The sequence below is a fragment of the Mauremys mutica genome, chromosome 5, assembly GCF_020497125.1.
Source record: "Mauremys mutica isolate MM-2020 ecotype Southern chromosome 5, ASM2049712v1, whole genome shotgun sequence".
Lineage (NCBI taxonomy): Eukaryota > Metazoa > Chordata > Testudines > Geoemydidae > Mauremys > Mauremys mutica.
The window spans coordinates 73,609,043-73,633,625 of record NC_059076.1 but is presented as its reverse complement, the minus strand read 5'-3'; the positions used below and the strand labels follow the sequence as shown (position 1 = coordinate 73,633,625).

General features: G+C 42.4%; 1 protein-coding gene across 4 annotated transcripts; it reads left to right on the top strand.

The window, feature by feature from the left end:
* The first annotated feature begins 1,063 nt into the window (after positions 1-1,063).
* On the top strand, positions 1,064-24,277 carry LOC123371832 (histone PARylation factor 1). Of its 4 annotated transcripts, none has more exons than XM_045019692.1 (8): positions 1,064-1,117; positions 10,242-10,401; positions 11,258-11,444; positions 12,255-12,353; positions 17,455-17,605; positions 21,080-21,167; positions 22,364-22,536; positions 24,008-24,277. In XM_045019692.1, exons 1-8 carry the CDS (start codon positions 1,115-1,117, stop codon positions 24,137-24,139), a joined length of 993 nt encoding a protein of 330 aa, XP_044875627.1. In that variant the 5' UTR covers positions 1,064-1,114; the 3' UTR covers positions 24,140-24,277. The 4 variants fall into 4 exon arrangements, with proteins under 4 accessions (XP_044875627.1, XP_044875624.1, XP_044875626.1 ...); XM_045019689.1 differs by lacking the exon at positions 1,064-1,117 and adding an exon at positions 9,525-9,642; XM_045019691.1 differs by lacking the exons at positions 1,064-1,117; positions 24,008-24,277 and adding exons at positions 9,525-9,642; positions 23,532-24,001.
* Positions 24,278-24,583: the final 306 nt, after the last annotated feature.

The following is a 24,583-nucleotide window of genomic DNA, read 5'->3' as shown; positions in this document are numbered from 1 at the left end:
TGCTGTGTGCAGAGTGTTTAGTTTTATTTTCAATGTACTTCACATATAGAATATTGCTGGTAATATAAAAAAGTGCTGGAGGTCCCATAAGGGTACCAGTTTGTTCACAAAGAGCCTAATCCTGAAAGGTACTGGGTACTTAGAATTCCTAATGAAGTAATTTGTTTTAAGAGCTCTCCACAGTATCAGGCTCAAAATGTACTACAAGCTGAAATATATGCATCTCAGAAGAAGTGTTCTGCATTTTGCAGAATTGAGTCCTTAGTGCTTACGGATTCCAAATAAAAACATAGTAAATTTTAGAATATATTTGAAATATACTGGATTACTTTCATAAGGCATATTATCTATGTAAACAGTGAAATCCAGGTATATTAGTTCATAAGCACTTAGCATGTGTCATTCAACAACAGAGTTTCTGTGATTCCTACATCCTAGCCACATACTATGTTTGTTGTGCTCAATGCTTCCCTCACTTTATTTTCCTTAATTCATTCTTCAGAGTTAGCTGAACCACGGAATCAATAAGAGTTGTGTGTCCAACTTCTGTTAGGCCAGCATTGTCTCTTTTTAGTCAGAAAATAAAGACTCTCTAGGTCTCTGGCCACAACAGATTTTCCATGACTATTATTGTTACACTAGCCCTCTAGTCTTGGAAGGAACCTATCCATAACTGAAGAAATCTCTACAGAAGCAGTTAAATTCTCTCTCTCTCCCCTTACTTACAGACAGCATGAAAGAGAACAAAAAAGTGAGAGAGAAAAGGAGAGAGTAAGGGACAGAGGTGAAAGTTGGAGAAGGAAAAAAGAGGCTGTGGTGGGGTATACTGTTTATTTGGGTACTGGGAAGTCTGTGGGAAGTGGCCTCTCAGGTGGATCCAAGTTCCCAAATCTCATTTTTCCCAACACATCTGCTGGGATTGTGAACCTGACATAAAGGGGTTAAATTACTGGGGAGCAGGTGCAGCTGGGACTCATTAATCTCCCAGCTGCAGCTGACACCCATAACATAGGGAAAACATGAGGCTAAGCTGCATTTAGCTCTATTTCTGAGTGGGGGAAAAGATGTTGTCCTTCTGAGACTGCTGGCCGAGGAGGACTTTTTATGTGGTAGAATGGTGAGATCTTTAAGTTGGTGCTTGTATCCAAGAGATGGGGATGTTTCATTTAGAGTTTATGCCTGGAAAGGGGACAAACCTTCTTGGGCTCTGTTTTGTGGGGGCTGCTTGCACAAAGGGTGAAATTCAATCCTGTGACAGGAATCAATATAGAGAACATTATTTTCCTGTTTCTGGGAAAGCCATACCTAAAAAGCCACAAAAGGATCTGATGATTTGGTTATTTTCAGATCAAATGTGGGGGCCTGAATATTTGATTAACTTCCCAGTTATCATTCCTACCTGAGAGAGAGCTAATATTTGGGGGAGAAAGGGAGGTGAGGACCAGGACAGGCAAAACTAGGAGGAAAGTGGGTCTGGTTTACATAACCAAAACCACAGGCAGTCTGGCTCTGTCTCAGTGTTACCCAACTAGACAAAGCATAAAAGTATCTGATTAAATAGGTTCTAGCTTTGGTCCATCTCTAGTAAGAATATCTTGTTTTGAGCTCTGACTCTTCCAATGTGTCCACACTGAAAAACTCTGCCCTCTAATTCTCCATTGGTACAGTTCAGGTGTTTTTATTCCCACTCAATTAACTACTCTGAGCAAAGATAGGCAAGTGACAAACTAGTAACAATACCTAAGCGCTGTCTAAACTACAGCTTCCACTGGGTTCTAGTCTAGACAAACCCATAGTGTGCATCTATATTAGCAGATTGTAATCTCTTTGGGGCAAGGTTATGTGTTTGTACAGTAACTAGTAAAATAGAGCCCAACCTTGCCTTCAGATGCTACTGCAATATGAATTTGATGATTTTCATTATTATTGGTATTTCAGAAACTGCTAGCACTGGTGCAAATGCACAGTTGTTGACACCCACTACTATCTGGAAAAGCTTGCGTACTGTTTTACCATCAGGTCACGCAAACCTGCTCAAAATCTGTGCCTCATCTATGTTAGCATTTACAAAGCTGCTACCCCTGCTGGCAATTGCTGCAGAACAGTTACTGAGCACTTTGAAATCCCACTGACTCTAGTAAGAGCTGTGGATTCTCAGCACTTTTGAAAAAACAGGTGATATTGACACAGACAGCACAGTTTACTTAATAAGACCTTGCTGGTGAACTCTGGATTCCTTCTTCATTGTCTCGAAGAAGTAATACTAGTAAGAGAAGGAAACATTTGTTTTGAAAACTGTAACATTTTTAAAACAAATGTAGAAGAGTGTAAGCAATCTGTGTGTGCTCTAAAACTTCTATTTTTAGATATTTCATTGTAGAAAATTGTGGATTAGGGGAGTTATACTGGGGACAAATTTGGCCTTGAACATCTAGCAGACATATGCTTTCTTCCAGCTTCTAAGGGTATGCCTTTCAAAAATGTTCACTGACCTCAATGGGACCAGAGTTAAGACAATGTGAGTGTGTTTGTTACTCTATTGGAAACAATTTAGGGTGGAACTTTGAAAGAATGGTTTCTGTTATCACTTTGCACTTCTGCTCACATGTAAAGGTAAGATTACACTTTAGTGCTGCAGATGAGAGTTATTCAAAGTCCAGTTTAGCATTCCTTTTCCTTGTTACTTTCAATGCACTTTTCACTCACGGGGGCAGGTAAGAAATGTTGGCAGGAATGTGATTCTTATGGAGGTTGCTAAATGTAATTGGATTGCTTACAGTAAACTAGATAGTAAATCTGTTGGAATTTAGGGAGCCTTTCAGGCGATAAGTATGTCGACAATTATTACTGTGAGTGATTTAACTAAAATTGTAGACTTGCTGAATCTCGAAGTTTACTAAACTCACGTGTGTTTTTAACAAGCTCTTGAATGAGTACAAGGTCACAGAAAATCTCAGGAGATTGAAGTAGGAATTGGTTTGAACCCCATTATCATTTAGTCACTTGACTAAACCCATGTAGACTACAGTAGAATTACTCCACTGAATAAAATTAGTGGAATTAGGTGCATGTAATCTTTGACCTTTAGGTCACTGGTTCAATCCAGCCCAGGTTGGAAATGACAGTCATGGCCCTCCAATGGATGTTGGGTGATCTCATCTGTGTAAAACAAATCAGCATTTTCAATGCAGTTTCTAGTGGATAGGTGTCTCTCTTGCAATGGGCACTAACTTTCACCCTGAGTGTGGCAGCAGAAGAAACTGTGCATAGAAACTGAATTATCCCCTCACTGTACAGGTGGTCCCTCCAGAACGTGGTTGAGCCAGGGGCATGAAAATGAGAGGAAGTAGGCATTATTGTTGCCTGTAGCGATGTGCAGGCTCACCCCTGCAGCACCTCCTGCTGGCTTGTCAGGAATTAGCTCATCCAGCTTCTGGAGTACCCTCTGCAGGCTGGTATTCTGCCTTACCTCTGGTCCCTCCCAGGACCCCAGTGCCCCTTTCTCAGGGGTGCTGCCCTTCTGGCAGTAACCCCTCAGTCTCAGGGTCTCCCCTCTCTGGGGAACCCCCATCCTCCTCAATCTGGGCTACTGCCAGTCAACACCAAACCCCCACTCCCTGGGGCAGACTATAGTGTAAAAGCCATTCATCATAGGCAAGGGGGTTCAGACCTGCTGCCTTCCAGTACCTCTGTGGGCCTAGGACCAGGCCCTGCAGCCTGGGGAGTTGCCAGCCTGGAGCTCCCCTGCTCCTCTGGCCTTTCCTCAGCCCTGCCTCGCTCCAGTACCCTTAGCACTCAGGCAGCTAGGTCCATCTCCCTCCTCTGCCAGGTCCTGGCTCACCGACCTTTTATAGGGCCAGCTGTGGCCTGATTGGGGTGTGGCTGCAGCTGTGGCTGTTTCCACAATCAGCTGAGGCTTGCTGCTTTCCTAGCAGCAGCCCTCTTGCAGTCTCAGCCCTCTCCCAGGGCTGATTTCAAGCTCTTCAGGGCAGGAGTGGGTGACCACCACTCTACACTGCCCATACTACACCTGTTTTATGCAGGGGATTTCAGACTCTAAAGCTGATGATGCAGCACCAATTGTGCTGGTTTTTTAGGTGAAAGTACTATCAAGTGTTTGAAATATGCTACCTGACAATCTATGAAGTTATGAGAATAACCCATTAATGGTAAAATATTCTAGCCAGACAAACTTCTGTGTAACATGTAGGTTCAATATCTTGGTTTTGTCACTTGCTTTCTTGGCTTGCACCTATGTCTGAGTTCTGGTTTATGCATGGAACACAAAGGCTATATTTTAGTTTGTGCATATATAAAGTGCTTTGTTGAATCTAGTTTTTAAAAGCTCTCATGACAGGGTGCCCACTGTTTTGCTTGGAAAACTATTAAACAATCTAAAATCTCACTGTTGGGTCACTTTACTACTTGGATTGAAATTACTCTTCTTTTCATCAATCATTTCTAGTTAATCCATTTGTACCACCCTATATAAGTACTCTTCCTTCTCTAAAGTATGTGATCCTCTTGCATGGAGGGAAGAGTTTAGGTTGGGAAGATACTAAGGATGAAGAAAGAGGTACAATGCACACAAATGAGCAAAACAGTTCATGAATGAAAAATGCATCCTGTGCCAAATTGCCAGGCACAGAGATTTCTAATCATCCCATTAGAAATGAAGATGGGTGAGACTTGCATGTAATTTTTCAAGTGTTACTTTTCTTGGTGGGGAGAATGCAGCCTCTGCTTCCATGCCAAAAAAAGGCTACAGAAGAGAAAATTGTCTCTCAGGAGTAGAATCTTACACACAGACCTTGATATCCTTCATGTGAGATTTTAGGCCTTGTCTAAACTACTAGAGTACGTTGACCTAAGTTACGCTACTCCAGATAGGTGAACGTAGCTGAAGTCAATGTATCTTAGGTCGACTTACTGTGCTATCTACACTGCGCTGCATCGAGAGATGCTCTCCCGTCGACTTACCTTACTCCTCTCATTCCGATGAAATACCGGAGTTGACCAGAGAGCACTGTGCAATCGATTTAGCGGGTCTTCACTAGATCCACTAAATGGATCCCCGGGGCATTGATCGCAGCAGCCGATCCCCGGTAAGTGTAGACATGGCCCTAGACACATGGCTGACCTGGTCTTGACTAGTGCCTTTAGTGTATTGTATACAGGCCTGCTTTCTAATAACATTAGTCATGCATGTTGTTGTGCTGTGTATTGGCATTTGTAGCCATCTCCCCCAGCAGCAACTGGTAAATGGCTTCACTTTCACTTAATGGCAATTCTCCAAAGCCTCAGGAGTCAAAGACCCTTTTAAACCGAGTCGTGAATTTAGAACAAAGTAGCTGTGGGAGTAGGCTATTCAGAGACTTATTTTTTGGTGTGATCAAAATAGTATGTTTCTCTATTTGGATCAGAGCAGGGGCAAGACTTTGGTTTGGGAGTGGACTTGTACCTTAATATAACTTTCTCCCAGCTTAAAATGAGAACCTTCAACATCCTAAAATAATAGGAATTCAGACCACACTTTCCCATATGATTTGGCTTTACTCCAGTACCTTGATTTAAATGACAGCCTAGATCTTTTGGATCAGAATGCTGAGCCTATAGGAAATATACAAGTAATTCTGAACTGTGAGTTAACTGCTCTTGAGGAATACACTTGGTGCAGACTAGTAATTACAGGAGTTGCCAAAGTGGATGCTAAACTTATACCAACTGGTATACATAACTCAGAGCAAAGTATGCAAACCTTCACAATGAAAGATCAACATATTTCCTCACATCTCCATTTGAGTTCTTCTATTTAAATATTTAAAATAAGGCAATCTGAAATGTCAGCTCGAGTCTTAAATTTTTCCAAGGGCAGATATCAGGATACTGCAAGATGAGTCTTCTTTTGGGATGACATCATTTTTTTTCTCCTCCTCTGCACTTGCTTTCTTTATTCAGATGGAATTATACAGTCTGCTGCAGAGGAGGCTGGGCAGAGTTCCAAAATGATAGGTCAGTGTGAAGAGCAGTGATGTGGTGACTCAGCAGAAGCCTTTGCAGTTTCACTGCAGTGCTGTTCACTCCCAATCTTCCTGGATACCAGTCTATTTTCTGACAATGGCTATCTCCAAGTCCCTCATTCTTATATTGATATCAGACCAGGGCAGTGGAAGGGAGAGGAAGAACTCCACTGAAACTGAAAATGTGAAATTGTCCTGCAAAGACAAAAGTTCTTTTGGTAAATAACAATCCTAGTAGCAGAGTTTGCCTACTTTGTACAGTTTTTGATTACCAGGCAGCTCTTCATTTGAAACAATATTGTATTTCAAGACATCTTATTTCATTTTGCGTGTCTGTAAATGTATTCTGGCAGCACAATGAAAGCTAACTAAACAAACTGTATTTTAAAAAAACCTCAATAGCTTTAGTTCTAGTGGCACTTTTTAAAAATCTAAGCATATGACTATGAAATGATAGGCAATTTAATCTATTTTGGTTTAAAGGCAATAGGAAACCTACTGAATGCTTCAAATGGAAACCCATCTGCCTGTCTAAACACCTGTCAAAATACCTTTTTGTATTCAGGTTTTAAACTTTTTAATTTGCTAATCCCTTACAAGAATTGAAATGGCTCCCTCTTGTGGCAAAAGAAAAGCAGCAAAGGCACTTCATAAAAATCTGATCCAGATTTGAATCTGACACTTCACCCCCATCCAAGATTCAAAGGTTTGGGGTTTGGCAATGGTAGAGGGACAGGCTATGCTCCCTATACTCAACATGTGCAGAGAGAAGTTCCCTGTTTGGTTCTGTCATTCCCCACATGGAATGTGGGAAAGTTATACCCCTCCATGTCCCTGTCCCCCATGGTCCTCAGTAAATCTAGAGGCCTGCATGTTGGGAGGAAGAGGGATAGAGGATACACATAATGAAACCCAAACACTTTTGATAAGTCCACCCAAGAGCTAATGAAACTCTGGTTCTACTACATCTTGCAGAGAGAGCCCACTCCACATTGGGGAGCCCCCTCTTAAATGTTTGTCTCTGGGACTAGCCACGACTACAGAACTTCCTGGCAATATAACTACAGTTAAGTTATGATGCCAGGGAGCCATGTGATTTGGTGCTTCTTCCAAGGTTGAGCAAATTCAAACATCATGGAAACTTGGTGAAAGAATTCTGAGGTCGTGGATGATCCAAGTCAAAGATAGCAGGCAGATATACAATTCAGACCAGAGTTTGGATTACAACCCCTGCCCCCACTACCCCAGATCTACCAAATTCAGTTAACAACCATGGCAAAGGTTTGATTCAGGCCCCTCTCAACTCTTGAAAGGTTTCTCCAGAGAACCTGCTGTAATGATCTTCAGGGAAAGGCAGAATTGTGTTAACTCACATCCAAAGTATCTCACCCCAATGCTGTGTAATATGAAAATTCTCCTGTTTTTTTTTCTCTGCACATATCCCTGATCTCAGCCAAGATGCTACAATGAAAAGAAACAGATTCCTAGTTAATATTTTTAATAAGAATGACTGTTCAAAATAGCCTTTAGGAAATGTAGTAGTTTCTAATAGAAACTCCTCCTTTTTGTTTCAGTATCTTCACATCTCCTGTGAATGTGAATTGTCCCTCACTGGAATCTGTTAGTGTACTGATACTCAATAGCAAAAGCTCCAGACTGGCCATTCAGAGTAGGATTGAATACAAAGGTTTTCAATATTGCTAGAAGATCAATTATTTTGCCAATAATCATTTCTGAATCAGTATAAATAAAAAATGCAAATTTCATTCCCATAAACCTTGCTATATCATCAGATTATTATGGATGGCATTTTCTTAGATTGTGAATGATTCTTTTTTTAACTGTACTTAAGAAATTTAAAATGTTTCTGACTCATCCTCATGAACAAGATCTAATAGTTAGACTTTACAACGGATTCATCTTTACTAATCTCTCATCAGCCTCAGTGAGTTAAAGCCATAGTCTCATTGTTACTCCTCCCCAGATTCTATCCATATAAAATTGGTATTCCTCTTAGAAACTGGGATTCGAGAGATGAGAGCATTTTGATTGATACAGATGGCACTAACACTTGTTGTTGACTTGCTGCCCAAAAAACAAGCTGCTTTCCAGCGATGGTGCTGAATGATCATTCAGTACAGCCCATTTGACCTATTTTAGATACTTTGGTACTTATTACCATAGTCATCTCACAATGTTTTTAATGTATTTATCCTGGCCTCACTCCTGTGAGGTAGGGGAAGTACTACTATCTCTAGTTGACAGATGGGAAGCTGAGACACAGAGACCCTAGGTGACTCACCTAAAGTGACTGGTTTCAGAGTAGCAGCCGTGTTAGTCTGTATCCGCAAAAAAAACAGGAGTACTTGTGGCACCTTAAAGACTAACAAATTTATTGGTCATACAAGAGGCCTTTGGCAAAGCAGGGAAATGAGCCTGGATCTCCCAAGTTCTAGACTTGACTTTAAGAACATAAGAATGGCCATACTGGGTCAGACTAAATGTCCATCTAGCCCAGTATCCTGTCTGCCAATGCCAGGTGCTTCATAGGGAAGCCTGGTCTTTGTCTCACACTCTCATCCTGTTGCCATATACGGTTTGGAAAATGTAATGCATCGGAATTGTACTTTTCTACTTTTCTTTTTCTTTATAAGGAGGCAGTATGGTACAGTGAACGTGGGCCTGGCCTTGGAGCCAGGAGATGGGGGATTCTGTTCCTTGCTCAGCCACTGACACGCTCTGTATCCTTCATTTCTCCACTTAGGCAAAACATGCCATACAAGCGGCAAGTCTTAAAATGCTTTCCATAGAGTCATTGTCCCCATTGTCTAAGTGTTATCCATATGCAAATAAAAAAGCACTTGTGCCTTACATCTTGTGTAACTACCATAACAAAAACAGAGGAAATGGCTAACAGCGGAGGACTTTAGTGAAGACCAAAACTTTGAATTTTCTGACTTCTGTGGCACTAAGATCTCTCAGCTTCCAACATGGTAGGAAAATACATTCTAAAAGGTATAGGACAGATTGTGGGCCATGCCTAAGCTAACCACAGCACGACTCAGGAAGGTGCAAAGAAGGTGCACGGTTTCCTAAAACTAGCCAGGCAGAATTAGAGGGGGTTTGGAGAAGTGCGGTGAGCACATTTGAATGTAAATAATCCCAATCTTTTCATTTGAAAGTGGACTGAGCGGGGACGGGATAGAAGTACTGCAGATAACATGACTGGGTCCGTCTGTCCCTGGCCTGTAACATAAGAACAAGGGCGGGGGGCGCAGCTGAATTAAATTCTAGGTGGAAAATCAAAGCTGGTAAAGAAATAATGTTTTCAGCCCTGGACCGAGGCAGGGGGGCTCCTGGCCCCTAACGCTGTCGGGCTGGACGGGACCGTGAGCGATGACCGAGCCCAGCCGCCGCCCTGAACGCCGCAGCGCCGCCTGGCGGAGAGCGGAGGCAGGGCCGGGCTCTCCCGCGCCCCGCAAGGAACAGGCGGTGCCCTCGCGCTCTGACGCGGTGACGTCAGCCGGTCATGCCCCCGGAAGTGCCCGCGGGGAAGGGGCGGGGCGCTGCCGGCAGAAACATGACAGGAGGCGGGAAGCGGAGACCCCGCGCCGGGGAGCAGGTACCGGCCGCGGGGCGCGTGGGAGCCGCGCCTGCTCCACGGGCGCCGCCCAGGGAGCGCGGCCGGCGGGCGCCACGAGGAGGCGGCGGCGGCTGCTGCTGTCCCCGGCCGGGCCGCAGACGGGGCTGCTCGGGGCTCGCCATGGCGCTGCCGCTGCCCGGAGCAGGTCTCGGTGCCGCCGGCGGGGCGGGCTGATCTGCAAGGCCAGGCTGGGCCAGGCGGCCCCGCGCCTGCTACCTGCTGACCGGAGCTCCCAGGGTCTCCCGCGACCCTCGGGGGCAGGGCGCCCTGTCCGCGGCTGTTAGGAGCTGCAGAGGTGGGACGAGTCCGTTAGACCTACTTCGGCGAGTCCTCGGGAGCCTTTCCCGTCAGCGTGGCCTTGACCCCCTCTGCCGGCGTCTGGAAACTTGCACCCAACCTAAAACCTGTCAAATTCAGCGTGTCAAATTCCTACCGCTCCTTCGTAATCCCCAGAGAACTGACTCTCCTACGCTCCGCAGTCCTGGAGTCCTGTAAACTCCCCCCCCGGCCCCCCGCCACTCCCCCCCGGCCCCCCCCGGGTTAACGTGTGTGTGCATTTCGTTGCTGTTTACTTGCAGTGTGAAAAAACTAAAGAAGTCAAGAAGAGACGGCCCAACCAGGCAGATGTTCCTGATCAGCTGCGTCAAGAAGTAGAAAGTTGCTATCGGCTCAGGATGCCTGAAGACTTTTATCAGTTCTGGAAGTTCTGTGAGGAGCTAAAGCCTGACAAGCCAAGTGGTGGGCTCTAAAAAAGAGGACTTCTGCATGCTGAATGGCTTAACTTGAGTTTTCAAAAGCGATCTGAAGGCAGTTTAGTGACAAAGGCAAATGGGAAACTTTTGGAATGCTTTTTCCAGTTTAGAGACAGGCTAGTGTTTCCCCAACTTTGGTATAACTTTAGGCTGGGTAAAAGGTGTATCGGAGGACTAGGGAACACATCTCTATTTAAAGTTGTGTGTGCGCATGCGCTTGTCCGCTTCAATTTGCGGATTGTTAAAAAACTGACCTATTTGAGAGTGAAGAAGTTAAGATTAATTCAGGAACACTCTTAATAATCTGACCTTGAAAAGAATGAGTAAACTTATTTTTAATATTTAGGATTTACTTGTTAGCTTTCAGACATGCAGCCTTTTCATAAATATTTTTTCAGGTTGGCTAGGGGATGTTTGGGCATGGGGGAAAATCTGTCTCCTAAAACAGACTGTTTCTAGATGTTTTGGTCTAGAAACAACACCTTAAAATAAATCAGTAGAGATTGCTGGAGGCAAATAAAAACAGGTTATTTTTGCAAAAAAAGTATTAGGGCAACATATCTTTGTGAAAGGAAAGCTGCCTGAATCTGAGTACTAAAAGCTTTAAATGCACAGGTTAGAGTATCTTGTATGAGGGAGAATGAGTTTGGAGTCTGATTATTTGGCTTTTAGACTTGCTGTGTGATACCTAAGCAATGTGAATTTGAAATGTGCTATAATAAGCACAGCTTCAGTTTTGTTCATGTCAGCTTTCCATTTGGAAATGGAAATGCCTTATGGCTGAGATCTTGCTTCCTGCATGCATGCGGAAATGTCAGTCAGTTAATAATTTTGTTTTGCAGAAGCACTCCTATCAAGTATTGGACTTCAGCTAGTTGGGCCATATGATATTCTTGCTGGAAAACATAAAAAAACAAAATCAGCAGATCTGAACTTCAACCTTCACTGGAGGTTTTTTTATGACCCTCCTGAATTTCAGACTATAATTGCTGGGGATAGCAAAACTCAGTATCACATGGGATATTTCAGGTATTGCATTTTATATATGGTCCTTCTATAATCAAGGTGTATTATCTTTTCCTCCATTTCCATTGATGTATGTAATGTAAGAACTGTGCACCATTGTCAAATGATAGAACCTCTACTTATTACTTCCTTCCATCAGATAGATGACACTTCAGTTGTCATTTTTAGTAGCTAACATTATAGGGCAAAATGTATTGAAAGTACTGGTGATGAGGGTTAAAGACTATATCTTACAAACTAAACAAACCCTGTCTTAATTGTAATGATAGTTTTTAACTGCTGCCATGATGTCCTAGAGCAAATGGTTATCTGCTGCTGGGGTTGGACAATCGGGAGGAGAACTGTGTGTGTTTTTGTTTTTTCCTTTTCCATACTTGAGTGAACCTGGCAACAATGAAAATATATGCTTCTGCCTTATTTCTTCTGTACAGAGCCACTTCTTGTCAAGATCTCTTTGCTGCTCCAGCTAAAGAAGTGGCTCTGGTATAATTATTCTGTATTCAAATACTTAAAGTTGTGCATGTGAATCTAGTGTGATTCAATACTGAATTTAAGCTCTTGGTGGTCTCTGCTGTTTGTAGTGAAGAATTAATCATTATTCTAAGTGGCATTCTCTGAGAGGCAAGGGATTGGAGATTGAGGTGGGTGGGAGGCGCCTAGAAAGGCCCATGGAAGTAAGGGGAGGTTAAATTTTAAATGTCCAGTGATAAATGTAAGACTTCAGCCTCCAGTGCTCCATTCAGCATCTCTTGTGCATGCTAACTTCACTTTAAAGAGAAAAACCCTACTGTTTGTATACATTTTGTTTTATAGGGATGTGCCAGATGAACTTCCAACGTGGGTTGGTGCAAACGAAGCAAAGAAAAGCTGTGTAATTTCTCAAATTGGTGACAATGTATTTGCTGCAGTCAAGTAAGGTTTACAACTTCTGTTTCCTAACTAAATGCAATTAGTTTTCCTCTAAGCTACAAAAAAGTACTAATCTGAAATACCTTAACTGTTTAAGTACATTTCCGATTGACTGTTTCAACTCTCTCCTCGTTTCTCCCTCCCCCCTTCCAATTTTCGACAATTTGGAAAGGGTCAGTATTCTAATCTTCCTCTGCTTTTTTAAGGTTGGTGAGTTGTGGCAGCTGGCACTGTTCTTCTATCTCTCACTCATTCACACACCTGTGTAGGTTTTTGACTTTGAAAATAATACTAGAGAAACCTCTACAAATACGGATACCTAGATTACTAGACCCAGAGTAAATTGGCTGACCAGTCTTGAACTTTGCGGTTGTACTAAAATAGCCAGGGTTGCTTTTCTTTATAAAGTCCAGTGTGTGTTTCTGTAGGAATAGAACTTTTCAGCAGAAAATGATGATAGAGGTATTAACAGAAGCCATGATTTTAAAAAAAGATTGCAGTTTGTCAGAATAATTGCAGGTTGCATTTAGAAATGAACGTTTGAAGGGGGATGAAACACAATGGTGAAAAGAATTCATATGCAGAACATTTTACTAAACCAAGAGTGTCCATCTCTACCTTTATACAAGTGACTTTTACATGTTGGCAAGGACATTTGTCATTGTAAAACATAACTAACAAATAAAAACTGTCACTACTAAGCTGGGACCAGGATAGCTTTCTTTTGCAATTCATAGGAGATCCACAAGGTTTGAATTGCTCTAGCATAATATCCACAAGATGGAACATTAGATATCTTTTGACCTTCCTGAAATCAAAGTGAGGGGAAATTAGGTAAAATTAAAACTTAAAGCTTTATAGGGGGTGGTGCACATCAGCAAGAAGTATAGATGTGTACTGAAAGGACACTGTTCCTCAGACACCTAAACAGAACACTTAGTTTATGCAACAGATGGTTGGGCAGGGATGTATCCAAATAAAGATGTATTTTGTGTTCTGGCCACACAGGTGTGTCCTTCTTCCAAAGTCTTGGTGGGTTCCCACTCTTGGGTTAGGAGCTTACTTTGCTTAGAGCTCTGAGCCTTTGAGGTAGCCTTTAGTTTTTCAAATGTACTATGTTTGGACTATAAACAGCTTAGTCATGGTCTTCCCTTCTGATATGTTTCAGACATCCATGTTCTTGTTAGTTATTCTGTTTCTAACTGATTACACTGTGTTGAGTTCTTTAGCTGTAAACTATTATTGCAGTGTGGGTTTATTTGTGCATTGTTCTATTTTCACTTAATTGAATGATGACTTGTTTACTCAAGGTCATTAACTTTAAATACCTTTTTAATGGCAACATTTATTCCAGATGTTAAACACCATGACTTATTAATTAATAATGCTTAAAAATAATAGCCAGTCTTTTTTTTTTAGAGAGCAGATGCGGTGGTAAGAATCCAATATGTAAAGCACCCTGAAAATATATTTTTAATTTAAAAATCTTAAATTTTATACTTCTGTAGATACCTGTCTTTTTTTATATTTTTCTTCTCTGCGTGATTAAAAATGGTATGATATGGCTTGAAGAAAACAGGACACCCCTTCAGCCACCTTTAATTTTTCTCGCTGGAAGCCTTTCTTTGCTGATACCGGTGCTCATGGAATGAGTTAGAAATGCTACCAGTATATTGTGTCTCTGAAAAGGAAGAGACTTCTTTAGGTCACCACATCAGAGATGGCCATAGCTGGAAATGGGACACTGAATGGAGTGTAGCATTGCTCTGAAGTGGAACCAATCATTGTTTTTTTCCCTCATGCATGGTTGGCTGGGTCTTGCTCACATGCTGAGAGTCTGATTTCTCTGTGCGGTGTTTGGGAAGGAACCAGATTGGCAGTGGCCTTGGGGGTTTTTTTTTCCCTGCCTTCCAATGGCGTGTGGGTCACGTGACAGAATTATCTGGGTATATCTCACTTAACCAATTCCCTGCCATTGCAGGGGCCTCAGGCATTGGTGCATCTCAGTTCCTCCTAGTCTCTCCCTGTGACACATGATAGGTTAGTCTCCTGCGAGCTGTAATACTTCAGTTCTTGGGGGTTTATTGTGCAGGGGCTAGGTGGTGGTGGTGGTCGCCTTTTTTATATACAGGAGGTCAGACTAGATGATCTGGGGTTCCTTGAGCCTTGAACTTATATTTTTATATAATAATTTAAATGAAATAACGTACTTGAAGCAACACACGGACAATAATGGCTAAAATGTTATAGGGAAAGTCAGCAGTGATCCCTGTTTTGTTGCCTAACACTTTCTGTTAAATGGTCTTGTGACCTTTTGCAGCAGAGCTCTTGTCTTTGGCAGGGGACAATGCCATGAATTACTGTTCAGATCTGGCTGACAAACTTTTGAAAAAAATCTCCATTTCTGTGCTATGTCTTACATTGTTACTGTTTAATTTTAGCAGCATACCAAAACCCCTAAACGTTTTAAGGCTGGGTGGCTACTTTGGCAGCAGTATATGCTGCACTGGGAACTCTCCAATGCAGAGACTCAGCCAGTTGCTGCCAAAGCAACTGCATCGGTGGGGTGGGGAGAGGTGAGGCTTCTCTGCCCACATCACCTTAGTCCATTGGGTTACCGGATGGAACAGAGGCCCCTTAGCTGCTCAGAGCTAAATGAGACTTCTCGAAGAGAGAGACAAATGTCCTGGTTCTCAGCTAGCATGAATGCTAGACTCATTTCTGTTACTGGTGTTAAGTCTTCATCTGTTGCAACATTTGTTAATATCAACACCTCAGACCTCCACAGAGAGTTACATATTCTGAAACTAGAATCCAGTTCTCTACTATGGCAGACCCAAATTCTATCCATTTAAATGTATTGCCCCTCAATCTCCTGTCTTTTGTCCTTGACTATGAATTATTTTAAATGAAGCTACTTATGCAAAAATAACCCTCTATTTCATTGTCATGCATATTCTTCCTAATGGCAGGTTCACTGAAAATAGCCTTCTCCTGCTGTCAGCTAATAAAGTCCCATAGCTTAAGTGGTAGAAGTCTGTGCTGAACATCCATGGTTCAAACCTTAGTGGCAATGCATGATGGCAGCATTTTTACAGTTGTGCATGACAGAATTTGCATTTCATTTCCTTTTAAAGGAAGCTACATTTAAAAACTACGTTTTTTTTTTTTTGTTTTTTTTTTTTAAAGTACTTTAGGTTGCACAATCAAGCACTCAGGGGAGATAATGCCAAAATGAAGGTTGCATTCACAACCTTCATTTGGCCCCTTTGTGTGCATCATGATACTGTCTCTATATCAGGGGTAGGCAACCTATGGCACGTGTGCTGAAGGCGGCACGTGAGCTGATTTTCAGTGGCACTCACACTGCCCGGGTCTTGGCCACCGGTCTGGGGGGCTCTGCATTTTAATTTAATTTTAAATGAAGCTTCTTAAACATTTTAAAAACATTATTTACTTTACATACAACAATAGTTTAGTTATACATTATAGACTTATAGAAAGAGACCTTCTAAAAATGTTAAAATGTATTACTGGCACGTGAAACCTTAAATTAGAGTGAATAAATGAAGACTCGGCACACCACTTCTGAAAGGTTGCCCACCTCTGCTCTATATGATCATGTATTACCTGTTTTTTTTCCCCCATGAAATTCTGCCTTACTCAGTGCACCGGATAATTGGAGCTCAGAGACTGAATCTCAGTTATGGACTGAACGAGGCTGTCTGAATGTTTCCTGCCTCATTTACTCTCGAAGTTAGAACACGTACAGAGGATGAGGCAGATGACTGCAGGAAGAGACAGGATAGTTTTGTTGGCTGAGCAAAATGGGAGCTCAACGGTTTTTGGCTTTAGTGTGTTAACTTTTGTGAATGCCACATCGGATCAATTCTGAAATTTCAGGGAATGTTTTATGTATTGATGAGCAGAACCCCACTAAAGTGGGAAGGGGAAAGGGAAAATGGGGGACATCTAGTTAGCAGACCAAGCAGCTTCAACCACCTCTGTGTCTATAGATAATGGATGCCACCAATGGGTTTAACACCTTCCAGGAAAAGAATACCCCATCTCAGCTTGCCTTTCCTGCCAATGCAGTTTAAAATGGTGACACCTTGAAAGAAAAATAACAATGGTGGTGGGAGGGGAATGGATGGTATGATCAGAACCCCTGGCATGGAGGGAGAAAGGGGACACAGCCCCTAGCATGTGGCAGAGAAGGGATTGGGGAGGGATACTGGTATGAGGGGAGGAAGAAAACGGGGAACAGAGCCGCTGGCATATGGGGAAGGGTGAGGGGGTTACAGAGAGAAGGGAGTTGGAGGAATGGAAGGAGCCTCTGGGGTGTGCAATGTGCTCAGCCTCCAGAGCAACAAAATATGCCACCCTCTGGTAGCTAAAGCTGGTGAATGCAGCATAAGAAAATTCAGTTCTGGCCTTGCATCTGCCATCAACTTCATATGATGAGCAAGTCACTTAAATAAAATTTTTGTCAGGTTACACACCAGTTGTGTGTTCATTTTCTGGATAATCAGCCTGAGACACTTAGGGCCTCATTTTCAGGAGCACTCAAAACTGCAAGGGATGTTAACACCTCTGGGAGAGAAGGAAAAAAGTTAATGTTTGTGAGGCACTCTGAGCCAGTGATAAGCATCATAGAAAAGACCAGAAGAAAATGAATAACTTTGTATTCCAGTCAGGGTTTGGATGATATGTAGCAAATAAGGCATGAAGCCACTCACTGAATGATTACAATTAAAAAAAAAAAATCACAGCTACCTCAGCTGATATGCACTCTCTGGCCCATGCACATATAGGAACAGGTCCTGTAGAAATAGTATGAGCATGTAACTGAAGACTGCATCATAATATATGTGCACAAGGCTATACAGGCAAACTTAATTCTAGCATTTCCAAATCTTTGAGTGCTTGAGCGTAACCTAATAGCTTTAACATGCTATCTTTTGTATGAAATGGTCATACACATACACAACCTTTGATTAGAAAATTTTTTGGCTAAGAGATTAGGGAACTTTAATTTAAAAAAAAAATTCTAGATCCTGAGACAGGTGACCTGCTGTGTAATGAGTCTTCCTTTGTGTTTCAGATTGTTTTTGTCAAAAAAGCTTAAGGAAGTGACAGATAAAAAGAAAAGTGGTATTTTGAAAGATATAGATGAAAACCTTACAAGAACGGCAAAAGAATTGGGTTATTCGCTGGAACAGAAAACCATGAAGATGAAACAAAGAGATAAGAAAGTATGGCTTTTTTTTTTTCCTGACCAACTAGGTAGAAAAGTTGCTCTCCTTAAACTAATTCACTTTAGCTTTCTCTCCTGTTCAGCTAAGACACAATCTCCAGAGCGTTGACTAAGGGGTGATATTGTCTGAAGAGTTGCTCCCCTTGTTCCTTCCTGTGCCTGAAAGATGGAGGCTGTTGGATGCGGTTTTCAACAGTACAGGACATCAACTCAATCCACTTCTAATACTACACATAGTGGCTCACTGCAACCAGACTGCTAAGACAGCATGTAAATGTCCTCTTGGTGACATCCTATGATGTCACCATTATTCTAAAATGGTTGTTTGGTATACACTTATTTTGGAGGAGAGCTCTAGCATTCCTGTATGGCTGATTTGGTCACTGAGTCCTAACTCAGTGATTTATTTATTCTAGATGGGCTGCATAGATGGCAACCTTTTCTATGAAATGTTATGCCATGTAGTGTTGCAGGAAACCTCTCTGTATCATGGTGGCTGCTTACTGCCTCCTAAGCACCCTGTCCTGGCCAAGAGTGCTACTGCAGCTCCCCTACTCCAGTTTTCTCCTTCACAGGGTGCCTTAAATTCTACACAGTCCAAAGATTAAACTTGATCCCTGCTGGGGAATGTTTTATTCAGTCCTCCAGTACACACTGGCCCTTCAGGCCACAACTCCAGGTCAATGTCTCTGTCTCCTTAGTTAAGGGGGTTCCCAGCTCTTGTTTCCTAGAGCTGGCTTACAGTTCAGTTTCTCTGCAGGAGCCAGTCTTACTCTCTGCAGCTGCTTCTTCAGCCAGCTACAGGCTTTTTCAGGCTTCTGAGCATCCCCCAGCTCACTGTCATGCCTGTTGGCTCTGGCAGTATCAGCTCCTTCTCTCAATCACACACATACTTCCTGCTGCATTTTAAGTTGGAATCATTGGATTCCTCTCAGATAAGCCTCATCTTTAGAGCCCTGCAAATCTGTGAATATCACTTTATCCCTGTGGACCATGTTTGTGAATTGGATGCGGATACAAATTTTGTATTCGCGCAGGGCTCTACTCATCTTGTAGTCAGCGCTAGTTTAGCCCAAAGACGAGCCAGCCTGTTACATGTTCCAACCGCCATACTACCCAAAAAACAAACCCGAATTCCCTGTGCAATCTACCACTAGCTCAAGGAGGAGTAGTGCTGAGGTCATTCTTCATCTGATGTCTACTGGATGGCAGGATCTGACCCATCTAAGTAAGCCAGCCAGCTGCCCACCTTTTTTTGTTCAAGAGCTATATAAACTTCCAGTGTTAGGAAACAATGCTAATCTCTCTTTTGAGAGAGTACCTGCTGCTTAAACAGCCACCAGCACTTCCATGTGTCGTACCTCTGTCAATTAAACTTGCCATTTTTAAAAGCAAACGTTAACTTTTAACTGGCATTTACTGAAGGGTGCACTAAGGAAATAAAGTGTAGGATTACTGAAGTACAACAGCAATTTTTAATACATATATCTTCAATAGGCCAATGATGAAGAGCTACTAACATGAGTAGAGAACTTCTAACTGGATACCTACTATCTGTATGGGGGAAGGGATAATCTCAAATTTGATCAATTTTCCAAGTACTACAGATGAACTAAATAATATAAAACAATGTCTGTTACATGTGTAAACTTGAAATAGAAAGTATATCCACCAGTGTGTTTGACTGAAGGAAAAAGAGAAAATAGGTGAACACTATAAAGCCACTGGTCAGCAGTCCCTCAGCTTTTAGACAAAGTCAAATCAACCTCCATTATTTAACAAGGAAATTCTTAGACCTCTCTTTATTTTGAGAAGCAGACTGCCTTAAGGCACATGCTGTGAGAATAGTTGGAAAAGTCAGTTTGACTAAGGATGTTTAGGGGCAGAAATTAGGTATAGATTAAAAACTCTTCAAGTTGGAAACAAGCTGAAATTAGCATACCTGATGGGTCAGTTTTTGGACCAAGAGGGTAATAGTAATTTGAGGATACTGCAAGTGAGATTTCAAGTTTGCAAAAGACACTAGAAGTGGAGGCAGACCAAATGAAGAACAATGCACATGGATTTTGATTATTTAGACTGAGTCAGCACTGTATAGCAATGCAAATGTGGAATGATGTAAAGCAGCCTGGTTTCTTGCTTCTAGTCTAATGGAGAGAAGAAGTTCTAAATTGAGCTAAAGAGCACACTGAAAAGAAAAAGCAAGGGAGTCAGGAGTACATGGTGATGGGGTAACTGATATTCATCCACAGCTGTAGAAAAAAGGGTCAAATTGGATACGTTGTAGTTAGGAGAGAACCTACAAAACAAGTGGTGGTATTACCTGAAGAACTTGCTAAGCCTTCTGAAATAGCATGAAATACAGATCTCTATTTACCCAGGGTCAGATATTCTTCCCTTAGAGCAGTGGGTCTCAAACTCTTTTTCGTGGACCACTTGAAAATTGCTGAGGGTCTCAGTGGACCACTTAATGATCTTTCCAAATGTTGTTTGTACCATTAGCTAACTATTGTAAAGCACTTTAGATAAAGGTGTTATATTAAAGAAACAAAAATAACTCAATAATAAATGTTTGTTTTTTGTTTGTAGACCAAAATACACAGCTCATATTTTAATATCAGTTGTCTTACCTTTCTAATGAGATAGATGTGCCACCTCCCCTCACCACAGCAGCCCCTAAGCTGGGGCTGAGTCTCTCCCCTGCCACAGCAGCCACAGAGCTGAGGTGGGGAAGGAGGGGCCATCTCTCTCCCGGGCAGCCGCAGCCCTGGCGCTGGGGAAAGTCACCTCTTTCTCTGGCTGTTGCAGCCCTGCATGTCCCAAATTTCCCCCACCCTCTCTTCTCACCCTACTGCCCCCTCCCAATGATAGGCTTCATAAAGTCAGTACTGCTCAGTCTTTCTCCTGATAGCCCCCCATCTCACCTAATTAAGGTTTAAGAGCTAGGGTGCACAATCAAGAAACTGGGGTAACAAAGTAAATTGAGATACTGGAAAAAACTTATCAACAAATACATACATAGAGCAGGTGATAATTTTTCTTTTAACAAAACTGAAAATGCCTATAAGGGGATAAGAGCCAGTAGCAGTGTGGCTTGTTGCACACTGTCAAAAGGAACAAATTATTGTAGCATGCATTTAGATTAGCATTGCCTTCCTTCAGTGATTGTAAGAATCCCTCCCTGTTTACCCCCGCCCCGCCCCAGTCCACCAATTAGAATGTTCCATCACTGTAGGGTTTACAGTTGGGTAGCTGTAAAATGCTGCAGGGGTTGTCATTATTTGATTTGGAGGCAAGAGTGAACACTGACGTAGTGCCTTGAAATTCAGGCTCCAGGACACAAGTTAGTTTATCTTCTGGTTGACCATTGAGGGTGATGTGCCAATGGTAGAGCTTGAGCAAGGTGGTATCTTATGTAGCTGATGTTACTTTGATCTTACTGTGATGTACCATTTTTCTTTCCTTTATTCAGGTAGTGACTAAGACATTTCATGGAGCAGGTCTGGTTGTGCCTGTAGATAAAAATGATGTTGGGTACAGAGAGCTCCCTGAAACAAATGGTAAACTGTTGTTTAATTTTTTTTTATTAAAGTAAAAGCACCCTTGTTCAGACCCTTCTTCTGTTTTAGTCAAGTTGCACTCAAACACTTCTGCTGGCTGATGCAAATATCTAGACTGCATTTATACTAGGTAAGAGTATTAACAATATTGTGGGGAACAGAAAACAGCTGATCTTTTATTGTCATACATATTCAAGTGCTAACTTTAGTTTGAATCAACATTTTGTTTTAATTGGATGAAAACCACAGTCCAGTGAAATACTGAAAACTATCCTGAAACAAGCAATTGAAGCTGACTGCATCATAAATGTATTGCTGAGGAACAGGGCTGGCTCCAGGCACCAGCTGCAGATTCTACGGGGCGGCATTCCGCCCAATCCTAGGGCGGCACAGCTGCTTTTTTTGTTTTGTTTTGTTTGCTGATCCGGCTGCCCTGTAGGGGGCAGCGGCACGGAGGAGGGGAGCGCCCTGCTGGGATCAGGCTGTGCGCTCGGTCTGCCCCAGCCGGTGCCAGGTCTGCAGCAAGCCCGGCAGGGCAGCCTGCGTCCTTCCCTGCCTGCCGACCGGAGCAGCGCGGAGCCCTTCCGGCAGGCGGCGCGGCTGTCGGGGCTGTGTGGTGAGTGCCCCGCTGAAGCCCTGGCTGTCCCCTTTCTCTACCCCCCCCCCGGCCCCCTCCGCTAGCCCCCTGCACCCTGGCTCCGGCCGCCTCGCAGGTGTTTTTTTTTTTTTTTTCCCTCCCTGCTTTGCTGCTCCGGTTGCGCCACAGATTTTTGCTTGGGGCGGCAAAAAAGCCAGAGCCGGCTCTGCTGAGGAAACCATTTAATTTTAATCTGATAATGAACAAGAGCAGGTTTAAGTGCCATAAAACTTCTTTATGACACAAGATTTCACTCAACATGTATACTGAATCTTCAGGAGGCAGCACCTTGCAGTATTGCTCTAACTTCTGAGAATAACCTGAAGTACCCCTGTTCCAGAGCAAGTAAATTCTCAACTGTTTCTATCCACAACTCCAAAACGAGACTCTTTTTTTCCTATAACCCTGTATTTTAGGATTCATTGTGCTGCTTGGGTGAAAAAGATCATTGTGCTTTCTATGGCCGAAGTTGGTACATACCTAATTCAGATGCAATGAATGAGTTCACGTTTTAAATAACATCAGTGTGGAATGTACTTTTCTTCATTTATAATTACAGCTAATCTTAAAAGAATTTGTAAGGCCATTGTGGATGCTCCTAGCGATGATGAGAGACTGAAAGCCTTTGCACCCATTCAGGAAATGATCACTTTTGTTCAGTTCGCTAATGATGAATGTGATTACGGAATGGGGTATGAACTGGGAATGGACCTCTTTTGCTACGGCTCACATGTAAGTACTAAAACGTACACTTAAAAGTTGTGTGGTGGGGTAGAACAGGACTTAATTGGGGGGGCTTTATTCTTGCCAAAAAACCAAGTTGACATTGTTTGCTATTTTACAGAAGATACAATAGGCCCTCAGTTTGTAGTTGCTTAATGGCTTATTCATATTCAATGAGACCATCTGGTGTTTAAAGTTGTTTGAAAGAGTGTTCTCGCTTTCCCCTATCGCTAACTTAGCAAATGTAGTATATATGACTTGGCAATATATACAGTCATTGTGCAGTTAGTTAGGCACCTAAAAATGCAGATAGCTGGGATTTACAAAAGCACCTACATTTTTAGGCACCTTTGTAAATCTAGCCCACTATTAACATCCAAATTAGTATTTCTTCTTAATTGACTTTTTTTTCCCCCTAACACTAAGGCAGTGGTGCCCAGATTTTGTGTGTGTCACACCCATCCCTTACCAGTAATGGAATCTGTCTGCCTCCTGTCCCCTGCCTGTCCATTACAGCACAGTTGGCTCAGCAGAGGAACCTGGGGGCAGAATTAGGGATGGGGGAGGAGCTGGGGCTAGAGGTAGGTTCCTGGCAGCTGCAGTTCCCAGCATACCCTGAGGGAAGGAGAGGATGGTGTACAGGAAACTCTGTGCAAGCCTGGGACCAAGGATCAGGCTCTCTCCCTCCTGGATCCCTGAGCTATGTCTTTCTGGGAAAGGAGGCAGCCCCAGAGCTGGGCTCTGGAGGAGAAGGGGTGCAGGTATCTGGGCCGGAGGGGTTGTGAGTATCTGGCCCCCTACCTGGGCTGGGGACAAAGGAACTGGGTTGTCATAGGCATTTCTTTAAGTCTCTACTTCTAGGAGAATTTTTGTCTCTCTCTCTATTGTTACAGACATACTTGCTGACAGGTATTTTGGTAATTTATTTCAAAATAAAAATTGAAACTGGCATGATTATGTAGTGTTATTTTGTAGGCAGAATTTCCCTTTTTTTTTTTTTTTAGGGCAGAATGCCCACAGGAGTAAACTGTGTTGAATTGTGTTGTCATTGCCAAAGGGAAACGTCTATTCTTAATATAGATGTGACAAACCAACAAGTGTGCTAAGTACAGACTCGGATACCCCCTTTACTAGAGTGAAGTTACAACTGGACGGATAGAAATAACAATGCTTGTGAACAATAGTGTGGAAAGTCATAGTTTCAATTTTGCCACTTAAATTATCCTTGTGTACTTTAAGTGTCACTTTGAACAAGGGTGGGGGTAGACAGGAGCAACCTTAACCATAGTTCCTTAACTTGTATTCAATCCTGCCTGATCTAGAGGAAAGCTAAATGGCTCTCATTGTGTAGGACAAGGTTAGAGTTCTTGAAGATGATAGATTAGGGCCTGTGTTCACAGTCAGAAGAGGAGATGATTGTTTGCTGTTCTGTCTGCCAAACTCTGCTCACTCACTCCCTTTTTCCCCCTATAATTTGCAGTATTTTCACAAGGTTGTTGGTCAGCTGTTACCACTTGCATACAACCTGTTGAGAAGGAACCTCTTTGCTGAGATTGTTGAATCACATTTAGCTAACAGAAGTGAAGAGAATATGGACCAACTAGCAGCATAATCCAAAGAGAGGGCTTAAGTATAAAAGTTTCAAGTATTAGTGATAAATTTGTTTTTGGCATTAAACTGATGTAAGGGTTTTTCAATAGTAATATAAAGTAATGTTTGTGTGTGGTAAATAAAATTTTTTTTAGTAAACGAGGCTAGCTTTCTTTATGTACCCAAAGAAAATAACAGCATGTCTAGCTCTGGCATAGTTAGACAGCAGTTCCTAATCTTCACTCAAGCCTGAGCCATGCTACAGGAAGCAAAAAAGTATCTGTCCAACCTGATTTCCCCCTTACATGGTGGTATAATGCACATCTCATAATAGCAGGAGCAGAAAGTGTGTAAAATAAAATAGCATGAAGTCAGACATTCATTCAGGAATAGCATTGACAGTTGAACCATCCATTTCAAGAAATTGTTAGTGACGGTTTAGAACAGTGTTTCTCAAATACAGCCA